The following is a 19,329-nucleotide window of genomic DNA, read 5'->3' on the forward strand; positions in this document are numbered from 1 at the left end:
GACTTGCTTTGCTTTCTTTCAGAGTTAATCCATAAAATGAGTTTGGGGAATAGCTCTAGGCCAAAGTGTAGGGGCCTTCAGATCCCTGGGCATGCAGGTTGGCCATTTACAGTCTTCTCATGGCTCTGGGCACTGCACTGTATGACCTACAGCCAGCAATCCCTTGCCCCATGTTCCATAGGAGAGCAAGTTCTGGAATGGCAAGTCCTTCAGGCCACCGCCAGACATACACGCTCCCAGTGGGTGTACGGGGTTACTTTGCTCTCTCCAGAACTTGAACTAGGGATACACGGTGAGAGCATGGGCAGGCTATGTTCTGAACTGGTGAGGGGTCTGGAGGGGGCCAGCCAGGGTGCCATGAGATCCTTGCACTTTTAAACAGCCTTTTCCTTGATTAGGATCTTGTGCTTTTGCTGCAGCTCTTGAACTGTTCTCTGGAGCTTTGAGAAAGATGTTTCTTTCTGCCAATTCTGTGTCAAAGCTTCTTTGTGGGGGACAGAGCCCTGAAGCACCATTTTGATCCCAGGCTGGGATCTTGATTATTAATGTTGACCATTTTTAGTTTGCCTTTCTTGATGATGAGGGGCTGCCAGGGAAGAGCTCTGTATAATCTGTATTATGCACATTCTGAGCTCTCCCAAGATTTTGGCTGGGATGGTATTCCCTGTGATAGTCTGCTTTGGAAATATTATTCCAGATCTCCCTAACCAGAGGGCCAGACAAGTTAGGTGATCTGGGCTGGGATGGAGGCAGGTGTGGGAATGAAGGATCATTTGGTACATTACTCGGATTTAGCCATGTGCCATGAACGCATTAAGTTTCCCAAGGGCAAGAATAATACAACTAGGAGAGTCTGCAGTTGCCCTCTTTGACCAGCAGGGGGAGGAGAGGGACAAGTTGCTGGGCCTGGGCAGTCCCTGAAGCATCTTATTTCAGGGTTCTGGGCAATGATTTCTGTGAAATGCAGAAGGATGGATTGAAGCCTAATGGTTGTGATGGTTTTGGCCCCATGAGCATTCAAATGCGCTTAGCTAGTAGCAGGCAGTATGGTGTGCTTAGCCGAGTGTGGGATGGGATTCAGTGTGGGGCCTGGACTAGACCCTGCTCAGTACCCTGCTCCGTGTATTGTGTTGGAGCAGTTGCTGGTGGGAACAGCCCCCACATTTCAGTGCTCAGGGGTCTGCCTTTTTAGTAAGCTCCCTCTGGTTCTCACGACGATTGTTGAGTCCCAGTGTCTTCACAGGTTAAATGGGTACAATACCCCTTGTGGGAGGTCGGACTCTGAGGTGTGAAATGGAGGACGGCAGGAGAGTCACCCCTGTCTGAGGATGGAACTTGGCACATCTTTCAGTTCTGATGACCTTCCCTGCACCCCAGTTCCGTCACTTCTCACATCACTTCTCACATCACTTCTCACCAGCAGCCCTGTGTGTCTGCATGGCTTGGGGACTTTGGAAGGGAGTGTATTGGAGGATTTGGATTTTTAGCTCCTAACGGAAGGCAGACATCACACATTCAATAACCTAAAATTGTTGACTCTGTCCCAAGCACTGTTCTCAAAATATGTTAAAATTAACTCAGTTAATAGTAAACTAGTTGCAGCCGCTGTTAAGCCCTAGAAGGATTGGGAGGAACATCTGTCAAATCTCCACGTTGGAGCATCCACAGTGAATTTTAGGACTGAGCATCAAGGCATACATCAGGGACCGTGTAGATCATTTGCTCTTAAAATACATACAGATATAGACTGTGTCTTAATTATCTTCTATTTTTATTCAGAATATCATACTTTCTGTGTCCTGTCTACCATTTTTCTGGCTGTAGGATGCTATTTGTTTTCCATGTTTTGTCCTTTTCTTTGGAATTGCCATCTGTGAACTGTATCCCCAGGAATAAGGCTCTCCATTAAAGGGTGCAAAAAAATCTTCCCCTCCTGACAGATGACTCTGAGAAAGGCATATAGCACTTGTGACACATGCTGTAGGTAGATGGTGACGATGTCTTTCTCTTGTAGGTCTCTGCGGACAAGCTGGTGGCTCTGGGGTTGTTCAGCCAGCACTTTAACCTGGCCACCTTCAATAAGCTGGTCTCTTACAGGAAGGCCATGTACCACGCCCTGGAGGTAACAGGGGAGTGGGTTGAGGGCTTGGCCCTGTCAGCCGAGTGTAGCCACTCCAGGGTTAAAGCAAGAATTCCACGGAAATATTGCTCAGGCTACAGTGTTGCCAGTGATGGCTTGGAGGGGGGCAGAGAGAACAGGGAGGAGATGAATGCAAACATGGTAGCCTCTAAATTGGTCTGACTGCAGAAGGGCCTATTTGCTTAGAAGGGAATGAAAAGATTTGGGACTTCCCACGACTTTCCCGTGCTGGGTGACTGATGACATTGCCAGCTGAAGCACGAAGGAGGAACACGGGGTAGCGGTAACAACCTTTGTCAGTAATAGCACTTCCAGAGACCTCGATGTCTCTTTCCTTTGTGTGGTTCTGGGCCAAGACAGGACAGCAGCAGAGGCCTACTGCCTCCTTCTTTATTTCTGGACCATGTTATCCCTTGTAGACCATCAAACCGTCAGGCTTTTGTCCCTCCTTCCACCTTGACTTGGCTCTGGAAAGACTAATGCCTTTGTCCAGCATTTATAAGCCAGCCTCTATGTTAGGTGCTGTATGTGCTGAGTTAGACCTGTAAATCCTCCTGGTGCCTCTGATACAGGACTTCACGGTTGACACCTTGCTATCTTCATTGAGGAGATAAAACAAATCCAGTGCTGTCTCAAAGTGCAGAGGTGGTAGGACAGTGCTGGTCCAGGCTTCCCCTATAGCTAAAAGTGTCAGCTAGTTCTATTTGCCTCTGCCCTTTGAGAGGCAGCTGACACTCTCAAATTCCCTCCAGAGCAGAGACCCTATTTGGAGCCTGCAGGGAAAGACTTCACTCTCCAGCTCCCTCGTGGCCTCCTGCCTGTCTCCCTGCCCAGGCCCCTCTCCCTGGCACATTCCACAGCCCCGGACAGCTGATCCACTATGAAAGGGCCCAGTGTGAAGGGGGATGCAGGCCCCCAGCTCGGGTACCTGGGTGTGGCCTGGCAAGCACCCACCCCCCCTGTTCATCACAGACTCGCCTTTATCTCGGCAGAAAGCCAGGGTGCGAGCTGGCAAGACCTTCCCTGGTAGCCCCGGAGACTCGTTGGAGGACCAGCTGAAGCCCATGTTGGAGTGGGCCCACGGGGGCTTCAAGCCCACTGGGATCGAGGGCCTTAAACCCAACAACAGCAAGCGACCAGGTGGGAACAAGTCCCCAGGGCAGCGCACACTGCCCCTGCCGGTGGGAGGAACCTTGGGAGATGCAGCCGCCCCGTACCCCTCCCCAGCAACCAGGGTAAAGCCTGAGCCCACCCCTCTTTGACCCTGTGGGCTCCAGGGCACGGAGAAACACATAGTCCGGGGCAAAAGAAAGGCTGGGCCAGTCTTACCTGGCTTTCCAGGTCACCTTCCTGCTAAAGGTTAAGTGCATATAATTTGAAGTTAGTCTATCCTGAAGATGGAACCTTCACTAACATCTTTCTTTAAAAGGAGAAAATACTTAAGCCCTGCGCATTTGAGAAAACTTGGAAATAAATAACCTTAAGTTTCCTCTATCCAAACAGGCATCTCCCACTGTTAACATTTTGACCAAAACCCTATTTCCATTCATGGAAGCCACGTGAGGTCTCCTGAGCTTCAGGGCTGCGTCTTGCAATTTGTCCATTTAATGTAGTGTTTCTGTTTTGTTTTGTCCCCACCCCCACCCCCCAAAGTGGTTAATAAGTCGAAGGTGCGTCGTGCAGGCAGTGGAAACTTAGAATCAAGGAAATACGGTATTTCCTTCCCATCTTTTGTCTATGCACTGTTTTCTATGATGCACTTTCTTTCAATTTCTTTGCATATACAGCGATCACTAGGAAAGAATCAAATCTGACACTCAACCTCCATCCACCTCACTCCCCTCCCTCACAACTGACCTCCAGGTTAACACTTTTGGGTGCACATCTTTCTAGTTTTTTCTGAACACTAGTTGGATTCCTGCTTTCCCCTTTATTTCTCAATATTAATAGACTGAGCACTTTGAAATGTCAACCTGTCACCAAAGGCCCTTATCATTTTTAATGGCTGCATAATTTGTTTTTCCAGGGGGGAGAGGAGAGCTTATATAATGACGTCATTTATGATCTAATTTCTAGATAAAAAATATAGCAGGGAGCCACAGGTAATTTAAAAATTGTCTAGGAATCACATTGAAAAAATAAAAAAAAAAATGGGTTCTACATTTCAGTTAACCCAGTATACCCGGAATATTAGCATTTCAGTCATTAAAATTGAGGTAGTTCACATTTCCTTTTTAGGTACTGTCTTAAGTCTTGTGTATTTTACACTTATAATACATCTCAATTCAGAGGCTAAATTATCATTGGAAATGCTTAGTCCATATTAATTTTCCTTAAATTTATAGTTGAAGTAAATTCACATGTTCAAGTTGTTCCAAATGTACAAAATTTTCCAATGACTGAATGAATTGTCAAATGAAAATTGATTTCCTGAGTCACAGAAGTAGCATTTCAAGAGTTGAGTAGCCACAGGTGGCTATTGGCCAGCATGTTGACGGCTCAGGTCTAGAAGTTTCAGGATTGTAGCCTGTTTAAAGCCATATAAACTGTGTTGGACTTGAACCCTGGAGTGAGGGGTTTTGAATTACCTGGTGATACGAGTTGTCCCCACCGTGGGGACATCTGGCTCCCAGTGTGGATGCCTTGTCATGCCCCAGATGAAGCTGGCACCCAGGCTTGACATGGTCTTGCCTGGTGCCCACGGTCTCCCTGGAGCCTCCTCCTACCAAGCCACGGTTGCCATCCTCTTACTTTGCACAGAGAACAAGACTCGAAGACGCACAGCTGACGACTCGGCCTCCTCGGACTACTGCCCCCCACCCAAGCGCCTCAAGACAAATTGCTACAACAACGGCAAAGACCGGGGGGAGGAAGATCAGAGTCGAGGTAGTGGGCCCATCGTCATTCATCATCAGGACTGGGGCCGGCAGGGAGGGCAGGAGAACCGCTCAGCTTAGCTCATCAGGAGGACCCCTGGAGCCCATCTCACCCCTTCTCCCTCTTTTCTTAACAGAGCAAATGGCTTTGGATGTTGCCAACAACAAGAACAGTCTGGAAGGTAATGTTCTCTCCCTCCTAGTCCTCCCCGTCTTGTCCTGGGGAGTGCTCAAGGCCTGCCATATCCTGTCTTGCCTGCCTTGCCCGGCTTTAACCCAGAGCTCTGTGCCTTGACCTCAAACTGAAGAGTAGACGGGGATGTTCCTGGTCCCTTGAGTTGTTCCTTCATCTCACTTGCTACATTTTATAGAATGAGGTGCCCAATTTTCAGCGAGACTGTTCTGTCTTTAGGATAGATGAGTGGGAAGGGTAGGGTGGGGGCAGAGAGGAAGAATCCAGGGCTCTATGGCCAAGAGAGCCAACTCAAAACCTAAAGCCAGGATCAGTGGTTCGGACTTCCCCAAACTTCCCCAAACGAGAGCCATCTTTGAGCTGGAACCATCTTTGAGGTGAAAGACACGTCTTTCACGGTTACCCTCTCATGGGAACTTGGATCTGCTTGCTCTGATTGTACTTGAAACTCTGCCCAGGTTGTATCTAATGGAGTTCAGAATGTGAGGAAGGATTGATTTCCTTGCTTCCTTTACTCAGTGCTTGATAGGAAAACAACACAGCTCCTGACACGGAGAGGCCTGAGGAAAGCTGGGGTTTGGAGCTTTCCATACTGGAAACCTTGCCCATAAACCCTCTCTAAGACTCTTACCCTCCTGGCCAGGGAAGCTTGGTCTTGGTGTTCTAAAAGTTCTGCCCCACCTGGTTGCACATGTGAGTCTGTTCTGACTTGTGATATTAAAGGAGGGTGGGTAGCTGCACTGGATAAGGACATGGCCTGTGAAATTGTAGTCATGTGCTGTGCTTATAGGGTTCATTCATGGGCAAGTCCTATCATGATTAGACAACAAACAATTGGAGTCACCACAAACTCCACAAAGTTTGTTTTTAAAGGGTTTCAAAGAAGATTTTTGTATCAGGCCCTTGACCCAGGCTCTCAAAGTATATCTGTCTACTGGAAGAGCCCTTGTTCAGGGGCCAGCTCACATCTCCCTACTAGGCCACCATTGCCCAGTGGGCACCTTCCACTTAGTGTTGGCTTTCCCTGTCTCTGAAAAGGGGATTGCACTACTTTGCAGCATCGAGCAATAAGTGGCATAAAGCAAGAAGAGTTCTTGGCACATTGCTGGTGCAAGGTAATGTGTAAGAACCATTAGACCCCAGCTTTCTGCAGCTGGAGTTAGATCTTGATTGCTACAAGTGGCGACCCTGTCTTTCTTACAGATAGCTGTTTGTCCTGTGGTAGGAAAAGCCCCGTTTCCTTCCACCCTCTTTTTGAGGGTGGGCTCTGCCAGACATGCCAGGTAAGTCCTCCCCCTCCTCCCTTTCCCTGAACCTTCTGCCCTTTACCTCTTCCATTGACTTCCCTCTTCCCCAGCCAAAGCTCCTGCCTGTCAGCATTAGGGAAGGTTCTATATCCCTCCCCGGGGCTCCTGTCACACCCACCCTTCCTCTGTGAGGGGGGTTGCTGAAGAGGGTTCTTAGCCAGTAGTCCCTGTATTGGACACCAAGCCACCAGAGATGTGTTCTGTGGCTGCATCTTAGGGCCTTGGCCAGCAAGTGAGCAGGGTCTGATCGTAGTCTCTGATCTCCCTTTGGCTTACAGGATCGCTTCCTTGAGCTGTTCTACATGTACGACGATGATGGCTACCAGTCCTACTGCACCGTGTGCTGCGAGGGCCGCGAGCTGCTCCTCTGCAGTAACACGAGCTGCTGTCGGTGAGCGTGTGTGGGCCCCATGGCTTCCAAGTTGTACCCCATGATTCAATGGCCTGAAGGTGGCCTTTTTGAGACCTGTCCCAGGCATGGGGACTGGGAATCAATTGACCTGGAGGCAGGGCCCAGGGTTAATATTCTGCATGGCTGGGGTTCTCATATCCTTGAAGTAGAAGGGGGCAAATAGGGATTGGCTCATGACAGGCATGTCTGTGAGGTCTAAAAGGGGGAAAATGGTGGAGTGTCAGGTAAGGCTTCCCTGGAGATTTGCCAGTTGGCCTGACATCTGCAGAGTCCATGGGAAGCAGGTTAGAGATCATTTTGGTGTAAGGGTATCAGCATGAGGATATGTGGGGATATCCAAGGAAAGAAGAACTTAGTGCATCCCACATCATGCAGGGCCTGCAGGCCATGGTAAGGAGTTCCTGGGGCCCCAGTGGATGTTTTAGGCAATGGGTTACTATTTTCCTGGGGTGATGGTGTCCCTTCTCCCCTTCACTGGATGCAGGTGCTTCTGTGTGGAGTGCCTGGAGGTGCTGGTGGGTGCGGGCACAGCTGCCAACGCCAAGCAGCAGGAGCCCTGGAGCTGCTACATGTGTGTGCCACAACGCTGCCACGGTGTCCTGCGGCGCAGGAAGGACTGGAACACGCGCCTGCAGGCCTTCTTCACCAGCGACATGGGGCATGAATACGTAAGCCCCAGCTCCTTGGCCCAATAACAAAAACAAGCTCAGGGCTTCAGTAGCTCTGAAATCCTCTTGGCACGCATTAATGCAAATAAAGATCAATTATACAGACTGAGCATCTCGGCCTCAAAGGTTTGAGACACCTGGCCAATGGGCAACACCTGGGTATGCTTCTCAGTCTTACCTGGTGTTCTTCCCCTCCTTTTGGGCCCTCCACACGTGTATGGACTTTCAGGGGCCTGATGAAGAAATGGTTGTAGAACTGTGAGTACTTCTCTAAATGAATTCTCCTGCGCTCCATTTTTCAGTTCCTAGAGCAAAGTCCCAGGGCAATCTTCTCTAGCCCATGAGAAGGGCCAGGAGTAATCTAGCTTTTTAAAATGTGCAACTGTATGAAAGTCATCTGTGTCTCATCACTAAGGCTAGAATGGCCATTCTGTGCCAATTGTTGGGCACGTTCTCTTTGATGCATTCCCATTGCAGTTCCTGGTGGGGTCACAGCTGATAAGTTTCAGGGATGGGTTTGAATCTCTTGCGTAGGATCAGCCTTTCCTACAGGGATGGGGCGTGACCCACCCTGTCCTCCATAAGCCCCTCTTTCCTGGCAGGAAGCTCCCAAGTTGTACCCTGCGATTCCTGCTGCCCGAAGGCGGCCCATCCGAGTCTTGTCCCTGTTTGATGGAATTGCAACTGGTGAGTTTGGCGTTCACCTGGGGAGGGCTGCTGCCTCTGGCTTGGTTGTCGGGATGGGTGCTTTTGGCTGTGAGAAAGTCCGAAGGCCTAGTCAAGATGCCTGCTGCTGCCGCTAATGCCAAGACACTCCAGTCCCCTGTTTCTCACTGGTTCTAGCTCCTTTTTTGTCTCTACCTTCTCACCCACCTGGCACATTTTTTTTTTTTAAAGATTTGGGTTTATATTCCACTTTACTTTTTTTTTAAATTAAATTCAGTTTTATTGAAATATATTCACATATCATACAGTCATCCATGGTGTACAATCAACTGTTCATACTATATATATATATGCATACTATAGTTGTGCATTCATCACCTAATCTATTTTTGGATGTTTTCCTTGCACCAGAAAGAATCAGAATAAAAAAGTAAAAGTAAAGAAGAACACCCAAATCATCCCCCCATCCTACCCTATTTTTCATTTCGTTTTTGTCCCCATTTTTCTACTCATCCATCCATACACTGGATAAAGGGAGTGTGATCCACAAGGCTTTCACAATCACACTGTCACACCTTGTAAGCTACATTGTTATACAATCGTCTTCAGGAGTCCAGACTACTGGGTTGGAGTTTGGTAGTTTCAGGTATTTACTTCTAGCTATTCCAATACATTAAAACCTAAGAGGTGTTATCTATTTAGTGTACCTGGCACATTTTTGATCCTTTGTAAATGTATGCAACCCATACATTTGCAGTGAATCATAGTCATTCCTGCTAGGAATGACTCATAGTAGCAATGAAACTTCGTGAATCCCCCCAGACCTTGAGGTTATTTCCTAATGTTTTGCTCTTGTGAACATGGGTGCAGCAAACATGCCTGGCTGCATGTCTGCATGTGTCACCGTATACTGGTTCGGTAGATGTTGGACTTCCTGGGACATTGGCTTTGAGAGATTCTGCCAGGGGGGCTGTACAAGTTGACACATCGGAAGGTTTTCAAGAAATCCCACAATCCCGAGAGCTGCTGTGTGCCTCAGGGTGCAGTTTCCTTGCTGACTGCAGTTGCTCCCTCAGGCACTGCTAGGTGGCTGTACTTCCCGAGCCTGGTCTGTGTCCTGGAGGGGCCCAGGCACGACAACCCTGGGTCATCCTCAGTACATTTTCTGTCCTGCCTGCCCCCAAAAGGGTACTTGGTCCTGAAAGAATTGGGCATCAAAGTTGAGAAGTATGTCGCTTCTGAAGTGTGTGAAGACTCCATTGCTGTTGGAACCGTAAAGCATGAGGGGAACATCAAATACGTGAATGACGTGAGGAACATCACAAAGAGAAATGTGAGAGCCACCCACACCCTGGCTTGCCTCAGCCTTGGGGGGGGGCATCTACATTCTCTCTCTTCCTCCTCTTCCCCACCCCTCCACCCCTGAGACCCCCACAATCCTCCCTATCCCAGGATTGTGGTGGAAGAGAATCTGGGATCACATCGAGCTGTCACAGTAAGAGCCAAAATCTAAATCATTCCGAATGATTTAGATCTTGGGGAATCGGGGGCATTAGGTTTTCTGGGGTCAGAAATGGAATTGGTGGACTAAAGTGACCAAGCAACATTTTAGGAGCAGGTATTCTAGGTTACATGGGAATCCAGGCTCTCTGTCCTCACCCCCTTCTGTCCCCTGATCATTTGTTTTTCTCTCTCAGATTGAAGAATGGGGCCCGTTTGACTTGGTGATTGGTGGCAGCCCGTGCAATGATCTCTCAAATGTGAACCCTGCCAGGAAAGGTCTGTACGGTGAGCATCCCTGGTTTCTGGTGGCCCCAAGAGTCCATTGTCACCTGAGTGCTGGCCCAGGTGGAACGGTCTTAGCAGGAACTGTTGGCTTCCGGCTAGCCTTCCTGGGAGCCTCGTCGGACTCTTTCTGCCCCATTGCCAATCCTCAGCACCCAGAGGGAAAGGTACTAGGAACTTGTGAGCCATAGATGTCTGTGGCCTTGCCAGTCCCTCAGGAGGACTTTGGAGACATAGAGACCTGGGGGTTTGATGCTAATGCCAGGTGATCATTAGGAGCTTGTTGGTTTGCTAGTGAGCCTCAGGAATTTGGAGAGTTGCATAGGGGTGGTGGGTGGTGGGTGGGGGTGTTTAAACCCTGCTCTGTTGTCTTTCATGAGCTTAGAGGGCACAGGCCGGCTCTTCTTTGAGTTCTACCACTTGCTGAATTACACGCGTCCCAAGGAGGGGGATAACCGACCCTTCTTCTGGATGTTTGAGAATGTCGTAGCCATGAAGGTCGGCGACAAGAGGGACATCTCACGGTTCCTGGAGGTGAGACAGGACAAATGGGGTCATTGTCAAAGATGACCTGGTGGCAGGGACAGCCCTGCTGGGAATGAGGGGCTGGGTGGGTGATGCCCATGCTTGGGAAGGGTTTCTGGGTTCTTGATGGGGATGGGTCACTCAATCTGAGTGGATGGGTGGATGGAAGTAAGTGGGGCCTCTTTAGTACATGGGAAATACTTGATCAGTAATTTCAACTTGAGCCAATTGAAGTCAGAGATAATGAAACCATCTCCCCATGGAGATGATAATTGACTCCACTTTGGTTCTAGAGAATTCTTTTTCTCACCCTTTTTCCTGAAACTGCTTTAGGGGCCACAGGGAAGTTAATGATCCAGTGCTTAAGATGTGTCAAGCGCTGTGGTAAATACTTTTTATATACTTAAGTCATTTAATTTTGCCAAAAACATTGGAACTTAAATTCTCTCTCAGAGAGGATCTAGTTCTCTCATGTTGTGTGACCCTAGCAGAGGGGTGCTAAGAGGTATTTATTACTACTATACTATATTTCCACAACCAGGACCTTGGCTTGGCTAGATTTCTATTTCAAACAGCATTTATCACCTCTGAGCATGTTCTGTAATAATCTGGCATGTCTCAGTGTATACCTTCTCTTAACCTGCGGCTTGATCTGGTCTCCACCATTGATATGAGGCACTAGCTGTGTCTTCCAGCCAGCCCTTGATGGGAATTGGTCTGTCCCCTGGCTGGTGGGGTCATCTCTACAGTCAGGGGCAAGCTCTGTCACCTGTCCAGTTCTAGCTCTACTCTGCTATATGCATTCTGACCTGGGCTTCCCACCAGCTGTCTTTTTCCCTCCCCCTGCAGTGTAATCCAGTGATGATAGATGCCATTAAAGTGTCTGCTGCTCACAGGGCCCGATACTTCTGGGGCAACCTGCCTGGGATGAACAGGTAACAAGGGGGTCCGAGTGGGGCAGCCAACATGTCACAATAAAGGTAGCAAATGGTGTCAGCCATGACTGAAGAGTTATGACAGAGAAACTCTGTAAAGAGTTGGGTTTGAGAAACAGCCCCCAAGCTGGGCTTCAGAGCAACCCGGAGTTGGTCTGAAGGATGGGCAGCATCTACCTGGGAATCTAGCCAGGATTCCTCAGATCTGCCATTGTTCACCCCTTGTAGGTGGCCTGGTTCTTAAAAGCCTATGTGCAGGCTGCGTGTCTAATCCCCACATCAGGAGGATCTCGTGAGACTTGAGGTTGTTGATACTTCTAAATGCTGTCTCCTCAGCATTGTGGTGGGGATACCCAGTGGAAGGTAGGATTACTGAAGTGACACTGGTCTTATGGTGACTAGCCAGGTAGCAAAGCTGAGATATCAAACTATCCCAAACCTCTCTCCCATGGAATCTTGAGTCTTCAGGTTTTCTTAACCAAGAACTTTGGCCATGGCCATCTCTTTCTTGAGGTCCAGGGCCACATAGCTCAGCTTCTCCTTGATGTGATCTACGATCTTGCACTTGGCCGTTGTCCTCTTTAGACATGCCGCAATTCACAAAGCAAGTGGCTTTATTGAGGACTAATTAATCTCTTCTTGTGTGTGGTTTCAGGAAGAACATTCTGCTAAGATTCAAGATGTGATGGTATTGCAACATCCTAGACCTGGAAATAAGTTTTAAAAATTCCTCCTTTAGAAGGAAGTGTTAGAAGCTTCAAAACTTTTTGGCATTTAGAAGAATGTGGACAGAGGTGGAAAGGCTACTGGAATAGTTTGGAACATTTGTTTTTGTTGGATGTCTTGCATTTCTTCTTGGCTGACCAGCCAAATGGTGCTGTGTCTGGCTCGATTTAAATGGACTCCTTCACTCAAAAGGCTTATCCTCCACACCAGGCACTGTTGTATATGCTGCTGGCACAGTGGTGAACAAAGGAGACAGAAGTCTTGGCCCTCATGGAGTTACTACTGGGGATTGGGAAGACAGTAAATGATGTCCGAGTCTTAGCTTGGAGGAGGGTAGGGGAGGGAGTACATTGGAAGAGTTAATGGGGAGTTCTCTCATTTTAGCAGGGGTCTAAATGAAGGGATCAAGCCATGTAGTTGAGAAAAGAGCAGAAGGAAGACGGTAAGGGCTGTCGGGTGGTAGGGCATTTGCAGACCAGCTCAGAATAGTGTGGGATGGGGAGTGGTTGGGAGACAAGGGTAGAGGACTCAGAGGTCCATGGCCAAATTGTGTGGGGCCTGTGGGTCATGGTACCACTTAAGTGTACTTTGGCATGGGAAGCCATATGAGGTTTTAAGAAGATAACAAGGTTGTCTTAGGTTCATGGTAGTTTCTGGATGTGGAATAGTGAGGACAAGGGTAGAAATGAAGAGATCAGTAAGCAGGCCAGGTTGTTCAAACAAGGGATGAATGATTATTGTGTTATGGTCTTGAAGGTACCATCCATGCAGAATACAATGTGAATGGTGGCCCCTGGGATTTACAGTATGACAGCTCTGTGGACTGTCAGATTCAAGGTATATCGAGGATAGAGCTTGCAGGATTTGCTGTTAATCTGATGTGGAATATGAGCTAAAAAGAGCAGCCTGAGCTGTGTCATAAATGGAACTGCCTTGGCTGGGCTTTGTGCAGTGTTCTGGGATGGGTGTGTCAAGCATCGAGCAGGTATCATAGACCCAAATACAGCCCGTAGATGAAAAACCTTGGCTTGTTTAGACCTTAATCCTAGAATTTGCTCAAGTTAAGATGTGCACTTGGAGGTGCCAGTGGCTGCCTTCCCTCCATAGGCCCCCTTGTTCTCTTGTGTCTTCTGGAAGAGGGGGAAAGGGGATTGGGTGGCATTTGCATTTGCAACTTTGACTTCATTGTAGATCAAGGCAATCTGTGATAGACTCTTGGGACATGTTTTGTGTGGTTCCATGCCCCTCTTGTGGGCTGTTTCCATACCTGTGCCTAGATTCTTTTTGATGATCTTAAAGTTCCCTACCTAGGGGTTGTTGTGGTGCTCATCTCATCTGTGCATTCAGACCTTGCTGGTTTTCTGCTCTGGAACTACTCAACCACTTCAGTTTTTCAGTTTGCCTTTCTATTGGCCTCTGTGTTTGCAAAATGTGTTTCAGTGGTGAAGGTTACAAGTTGCATCAGTCATTGTGTAAACCACTTCCTGTCTGTCCTACCCGTAGCACCTTCATTCCTTAGCCTGTATCCCAAGCTGTAATAGCCACCAAAAAAAATCATGGGTTTGATGTGCTAGTTGTATCAAGTAGATCTAACATAACGCCTTACTTTTAAAGTAAATATGTGTCTCAGAGAGATGGTTTAAGGTCACCCAGCCTCCTAATGAGCTTCTGCCATCATACTCTCCTCAAAGGAAGCCTGACTTTGATGAGTATTAAAAATCAGAAGCATTGCTTCCTGGATATTGGATTCCCAAAGGGACAAGTCAGTCCATTGGCTTGGGCACACAGACTTGTGGCCAGACTAGGATTATTTTCATGTCCAGCAGTGGCAAGTTCACCGCCAGGGCACTCTTGCAACCTATGCCCCCACTGTCACCTTGAGAAGTGCCTGGCACTTTTACAGATGATAGAAAGTAATGGGTTTTGGCTGTTCCCAGGCCTGTGATAGCATCAAAGAATGATAAACTCGAGCTGCAGGACTGCTTGGAATTCAGTAGGACAGCAAAGGTAAGACATGCTCACAAATTGGTCTGTGCTGTGACCCTCTGGGAAACACACTTGGTGACCTCCAAGCGGGGACTTGAGATGACCTTGGCTGTCCAGTTTATTCCTGCTCCTCTCTTCACGTGACTCCCTGGTGCTGGGCCTCTTTTCCCACATAATCTGCCCTTTCTCCATTCCCATCTTCTAGTACAGAGAAGTAGGAGAGTTTCTTGATAAGTAATCACTGAGAAATTGCAAGCAGACAAATTGTTAATTCTGGACACCCAGAGATACATGAGATAATTTCAGATGGCTCTCTCAGGAAGAAATTATTACTCTTACCTAGACTGTAAACCTAGGTAGGACCTAAGTTCATTGTCTAGAGCCTTTGTACCACGCTCTGGTAGAATCATGCTTTTGCCAAAAGAAAAAAGAAAAAAGAAAAAAAAATCTGTAATCATCTATAATTAATAGATAATTAAAAATCTCCATAAACCTAATTTTCAGTGTTTGAGTCAAGCTACACTTCATTTGTCCAAACTCCAGTTGACCACTCTGTATCTGGGTGGTTTTAACTTTTTTACTTAATCTTCCTTGATCAGTAACTCTGGTGTCTTCGTGGTACCCATGTGATCTTATTCATGGTCACTTTTTTGTTTATCTCATTCTCTCTGAAGCTCGTCCTTCCTTTTCATTAACATCTTGATGTTTGTGGGAGGCACAAAAAGTTCCTGTCCTTGCTGCTCTCCTTTCTCATTCCCTCTGCGAGTCCAGCCCTGCTGTCTTCTCTCCCACACCTGCCCTCCCTCCCTCCATCGTCCCTGGATGATTCTGAGCCTTTACTTAACTCAGAACCCTGCATTCGTGCTCACCCCATGCTATTGTTTTATTCTCCAGTTAAAGAAAGTACAGACAATAACCACCAAGTCGAACTCGATCAAACAGGGGAAAAACCAACTTTTCCCTGTTGTCATGAATGGCAAAGAAGATGTTTTGTGGTGCACTGAGCTAGAAAGGTGAGCAAGGCCACCCACGGAGAGGGAACCAGTGTAGACAGAGACAGAAAGGGGCACGGCAGGTGACCATCTGCAAGAATGCACAGGTGCTTTCCTTAATTCTTCATGATCTCATTGCCCCATGTTTGCAGGGTGGGAGTAACATCTCCTCCTGTTGAAATGGCAGGGGGAGGGGTGGCAGGGAATACGATGAAACAGGAAGTCATTTGGCAGCACTGTCTGTCTGTCGGCTACATTGCCCAGGCACCTGCCTGCCTCAGCTTGCTGGGGCGCTAGGATGTATGAAGAATCAGCAAAAGAGAACTTCCAGACATGCCACTGCTCTTTCTTGAGAGTCCTGCCAAGTTTCAGTCTGTAATTTAGCCCCAGTCCATTTTCTCCTCTTCCTTTTATTTGGCTAAATTGGTGGTTTGTCTATTTTGATTCAAAGAACCAGCTCTTGATTTTAGTTCTCTTCATCTATTCTGGTTCCATTTTTTTTTTCTTTCACTCCCTGTTTTCTTAGTCATGAAGTTGTATAAAACTTAATTTTCCTTTCTACACTTTTGGCTGTCCCCAAGACTTTGATGTCGCTTGTTTCAGTTCTATAACTGATTTTCTTCTGTGACTTAATAGTTTTCTTAGTATAAAAGGACATTCTGATTGGTAGAAAGAAAAGCTAGTGGATCACCTTGCCCAACCTACTGATACTGTGGATTATTTTGTATTTTGAGACCCAAGCCTAACATGCTGGGCTAGACCTGTGATATTGCTGTTGGTGCAAACGGCCATTTCATGATGTAGATGCCAAGGAAAAGCATTGGCTCATTGGTGTGATTTCAGTATTTGGATTGTAAACCTAGGTAAGACCTAAGTTTAATGTCTGTAGCCTTTGTTACAGGCTCAGGTAGAATCCTGTGAATTTGTTTGCCCTCTGCCTGAAGCCCAGGTTGGCTCTTAATAATTGAGCAAACTGGGTTTGAAAAGCAGCAGGAAAACCCAGGATTCTTGCGTATACTCCTGGTAAATCACCTGAGCATCTCATGATTGAAAACCTGGCCCATTTTTGTGAGTGCCTTTGTTATTAAGGAAATTGCTTAACTTCTCCCTTCATTGTGTTTTTTAAAATTCTGTTTGTTAGGCTTTATTTTTTTAGAGCACTTGTAGGTTTACAGAAAAATTTTGCAGAAAGTACAGAATCCCCAAACACCTCTCTTGCCAAGTTTCCCCTATTACTTAACATTTTGCATTAGTGTGATAGATTTGTGACAAATGAAGAACCAACTTGATAATAATTATATTATTAACTAAAGTACACAATTTATTTTAGGGTCTATTCTAAAACAATTCTATGTTTTTTTTTGTTTTGTTTTTTTTTTGTAATTTTTAGTGTGGTCACATGCCCCAGTTTCCCATTTTAACTACTTTTAAGTATACAATTCAGTGATGTTAATTACATTCACCCCCATCCCTTACTCAAACTTCCACCACTGTGTTTTGAAGATAGATACACATCTGACTGGCTGGCTTGATGGGCAGAGATGTATTCATTCAAGCCATGCCCACTGAGCACCAACTGGTTTCCAGATGCACTGCCAGCACTGGGGGAACAAAGTATATGCCCTCAGAATATGCCCTAATTGTGTGATCATTTGTGGTCAAATGAATAGGGCGACCTGACCTCTTGTAGGGGTTGGGTTGGGGGGTAGTCAAGAAAGGGCTCATGTGAGGCCTCAGTGGGTCTCAGGGAAGGGGACACAGAGGAGGGGGCACGGCAGGAAGCCCGTACATCATCGGCCATGGCGAGGATTTGCAGACGCTCCAAGCAGGCTGAAGGTGGAACTGCTGACTCCCTGTCTTTTTTACTCTGGTGCCCTCCCAGGATCTTTGGCTTTCCTGTCCACTACACGGATGTATCCAACATGAGCCGTGGTGCCCGCCAGAAGCTGCTCGGGAGGTCCTGGAGCGTGCCCGTCATCCGACACCTCTTCGCCCCCCTGAAGGACTACTTTGCCTGTGAATAGTCACTGCCCTGGCGTGCTGGGGGCACTGAGGCAGGGGGGTCAGAGCCAGGACTCAGGAGTGGGATCCCTCAGGAGGGGGGTCCCTGGGCTCTGGCCTCCCTCAGCTCAGCTGTACTGGGTCATGGTGCATACCTCAGTTTCCCCCAATCGCTCAGTGGGAGCAGAGCCACCTGACCTTCTCTGGCAGGGGGAGGCTTCTGTTGTTGGCACACCCAAGGTGCCACCTCTTTGTGCACAATTCAGACCAGGCTGCTCACAGCGGCCAAACATGGTGCTCATTTTTTCTCCTGAAATTTTAAAACTTGAAGTATAGGTAGTAAGATTGCTTTGTTTTTTTCCTCCTGGGTTTACCACTCAGAAAGGATGGCTGAGATACCAAAACCACAGTGCCGACAGCTCGCCAGTACTCAGGTTCATGCTGAAAACCCACCCAAGACAGTTATTGCCAAGATTTTTTAATGTCTGCTACTCTATGTTTACAGGAATGTGCAGTTGTAGACAGACGTGTAGCTAAGGAAGATTTTTAAGGGCCCAGGATGTTTTTTTTCTCTAGGGCTAGTAGAGGATGAAAATGATGTATATGTCTCTTAATTTTACCTGGCACATTCCCCTTGCCTCAGTATAAGGGCTGGAGTCTGTTCTTGGGGATCATATAGAGTATTTTCCACAATGATGATGATATCAGCAGGAATGATGTTGTCATCATATTCAGGGCTATTTTTTCCCCACAAACCCAAGGGCAGGGCCACCCTTAGCTAAATCCCTCCCAGTGACTGCAATAGTACCCGGGGGAGCTCAGGAACTGGTGGGCCGAGTTATAAGCTGCCATGTGGACAAGGGCGGCACCTCTATCTCCCTACCCCCAGGTGAGGGGAGTGACGAGGGAGCTTAGGTAAGAACCCTCCCTCTCAAAAGCTGCCCACCCCCTGAGTCCTCCTACTCAGGCACAGGTCCCCGGATTACAGGTATGTCACCCAACTCCTCATCCCCTTTTTATACTCAGAAGCAGTGACAGCCAGGGGCAGAAGCACATTCCTTGCGCTTTACCCTCATCTAAGAGATGGCAGGGAAAAACTGCAATAAAAGCCCGAGCCTCCCTCCAGAGATTTTTAAATCCTTTTTTATTCATAAGTCGTTTTTAAGGGGAATGGGAGGTCGGATAAGGTGCATTTCAGAAATGCTGTCGTAATGGTTTTTAACACCTTTTACTCTTCTTACTGGTGCTATTTTGTAGAGTAAGGAACAACGTTGACAAGGATTTTTGGGTTTTTTATACACAGACTTTTTTTTAATCTCAGACTTCTATTTTTGTTTAACATTTCATAAATTTTTTTTTTTTTTTTTTTTTGGTAACTGGAGCCACGTAACAAGTTTGGGGGAAAAAACTGTGCCTTGTCTCAACAGTTTCGCTAATTTTTAGGCTGAAAGATGACGGATGCCTAGAGTTTACCTTATGTTTAATTAAAATCAGTATTTCTCTATGACAGTCTGGTGTCCCTTTTGTTCTTCTGCAGGTTAGATAACTAAGGAGTGCAAGGTTTAGAAGTAGGCTATTCATTCAACAAGCCCAGTCCTCATGTTGCTTATGGTTTAGTGCGGTGGTCCTTAGGTCCCAGTTGCATCACCATCACGGAGCACAGATTGCTGGATCCCAACCCTAGATTTTCAGATTCAACAAGTCTGGGCTGGCATGCTTGAATTAGCCAGATGTCTGGCACATTTACAGCTCTTGGGTAGCTGATCAAGGCAAAAACCACTCACAGCTCCAGTAAGGAGTCCCACAGTTCCTCATGCTTCTGTTGAATTCTCCTGTACCTTCTTCTGCAGCTCCCAAGTTGTCATGTTGCACATCAGCCAAAGTCAGTGGGGACTTGGCCCCAGTAAGAGGACAGTTTGTGAATAGGTCCATGATTTTAACACAGCTGCCAGTGTCCCTACTCCTCGGTCCAGCTGGTTTCTCAGAGGGGACCAGTGTTACAGATGAAATGCCTACCCTTTGTTGAGCACTTATTGTGGACATTTTACCCTTCTAAGCCTAACATTGCACTCCCTCTGTTAGCTCCATTTTAGTTTACCTATGGCCGCCTGTCCTTG

General features: G+C 47.3%; 1 protein-coding gene across 6 annotated transcripts in view; it reads left to right on the top strand.

Moving 5' to 3' along the window:
• DNMT3B (DNA methyltransferase 3 beta) overlaps positions 1 to 18,587 on the top strand; it is a 39,535-nt gene extending 20,948 nt beyond the window's left edge. For 3 of the 6 annotated variants that reach the window (XM_037811942.1, XM_037811938.1, XM_037811939.1), the window contains 15 exons: positions 2,015 to 2,122; positions 3,133 to 3,280; positions 4,901 to 5,026; positions 5,154 to 5,198; positions 6,413 to 6,492; positions 6,795 to 6,907; positions 7,413 to 7,596; positions 8,199 to 8,283; positions 9,450 to 9,595; positions 9,960 to 10,050; positions 10,433 to 10,581; positions 11,422 to 11,507; positions 14,171 to 14,240; positions 15,114 to 15,232; positions 17,094 to 18,587. In XM_037811942.1, the coding sequence (XP_037667870.1) occupies positions 2,015 to 2,122; positions 3,133 to 3,280; positions 4,901 to 5,026; positions 5,154 to 5,198; positions 6,413 to 6,492; positions 6,795 to 6,907; positions 7,413 to 7,596; positions 8,199 to 8,283; positions 9,450 to 9,595; positions 9,960 to 10,050; positions 10,433 to 10,581; positions 11,422 to 11,507; positions 14,171 to 14,240; positions 15,114 to 15,232; positions 17,094 to 17,235 (1,692 nt within the window). In that variant the 3' untranslated portion in view covers positions 17,236 to 18,587. Of the gene's footprint in view, positions 1 to 2,014; positions 2,123 to 3,132; positions 3,281 to 3,793; positions 3,854 to 4,900; positions 5,027 to 5,153; positions 5,199 to 6,412; positions 6,493 to 6,794; positions 6,908 to 7,412; positions 7,597 to 8,198; positions 8,284 to 9,449; positions 9,596 to 9,959; positions 10,051 to 10,432; positions 10,582 to 11,421; positions 11,508 to 14,170; positions 14,241 to 15,113; positions 15,233 to 17,093 lie in introns of all 6 variants that reach the window. The other 3 variants (XM_037811940.1, XM_037811941.1, XM_037811943.1) reach the window with 2 other exon arrangements.
• The last annotated feature ends 742 nt before the right edge of the window (positions 18,588 to 19,329 follow it).

This window comes from Choloepus didactylus, chromosome 19 (assembly GCF_015220235.1).
Source record: "Choloepus didactylus isolate mChoDid1 chromosome 19, mChoDid1.pri, whole genome shotgun sequence".
NCBI lineage: Eukaryota > Metazoa > Chordata > Mammalia > Pilosa > Megalonychidae > Choloepus > Choloepus didactylus.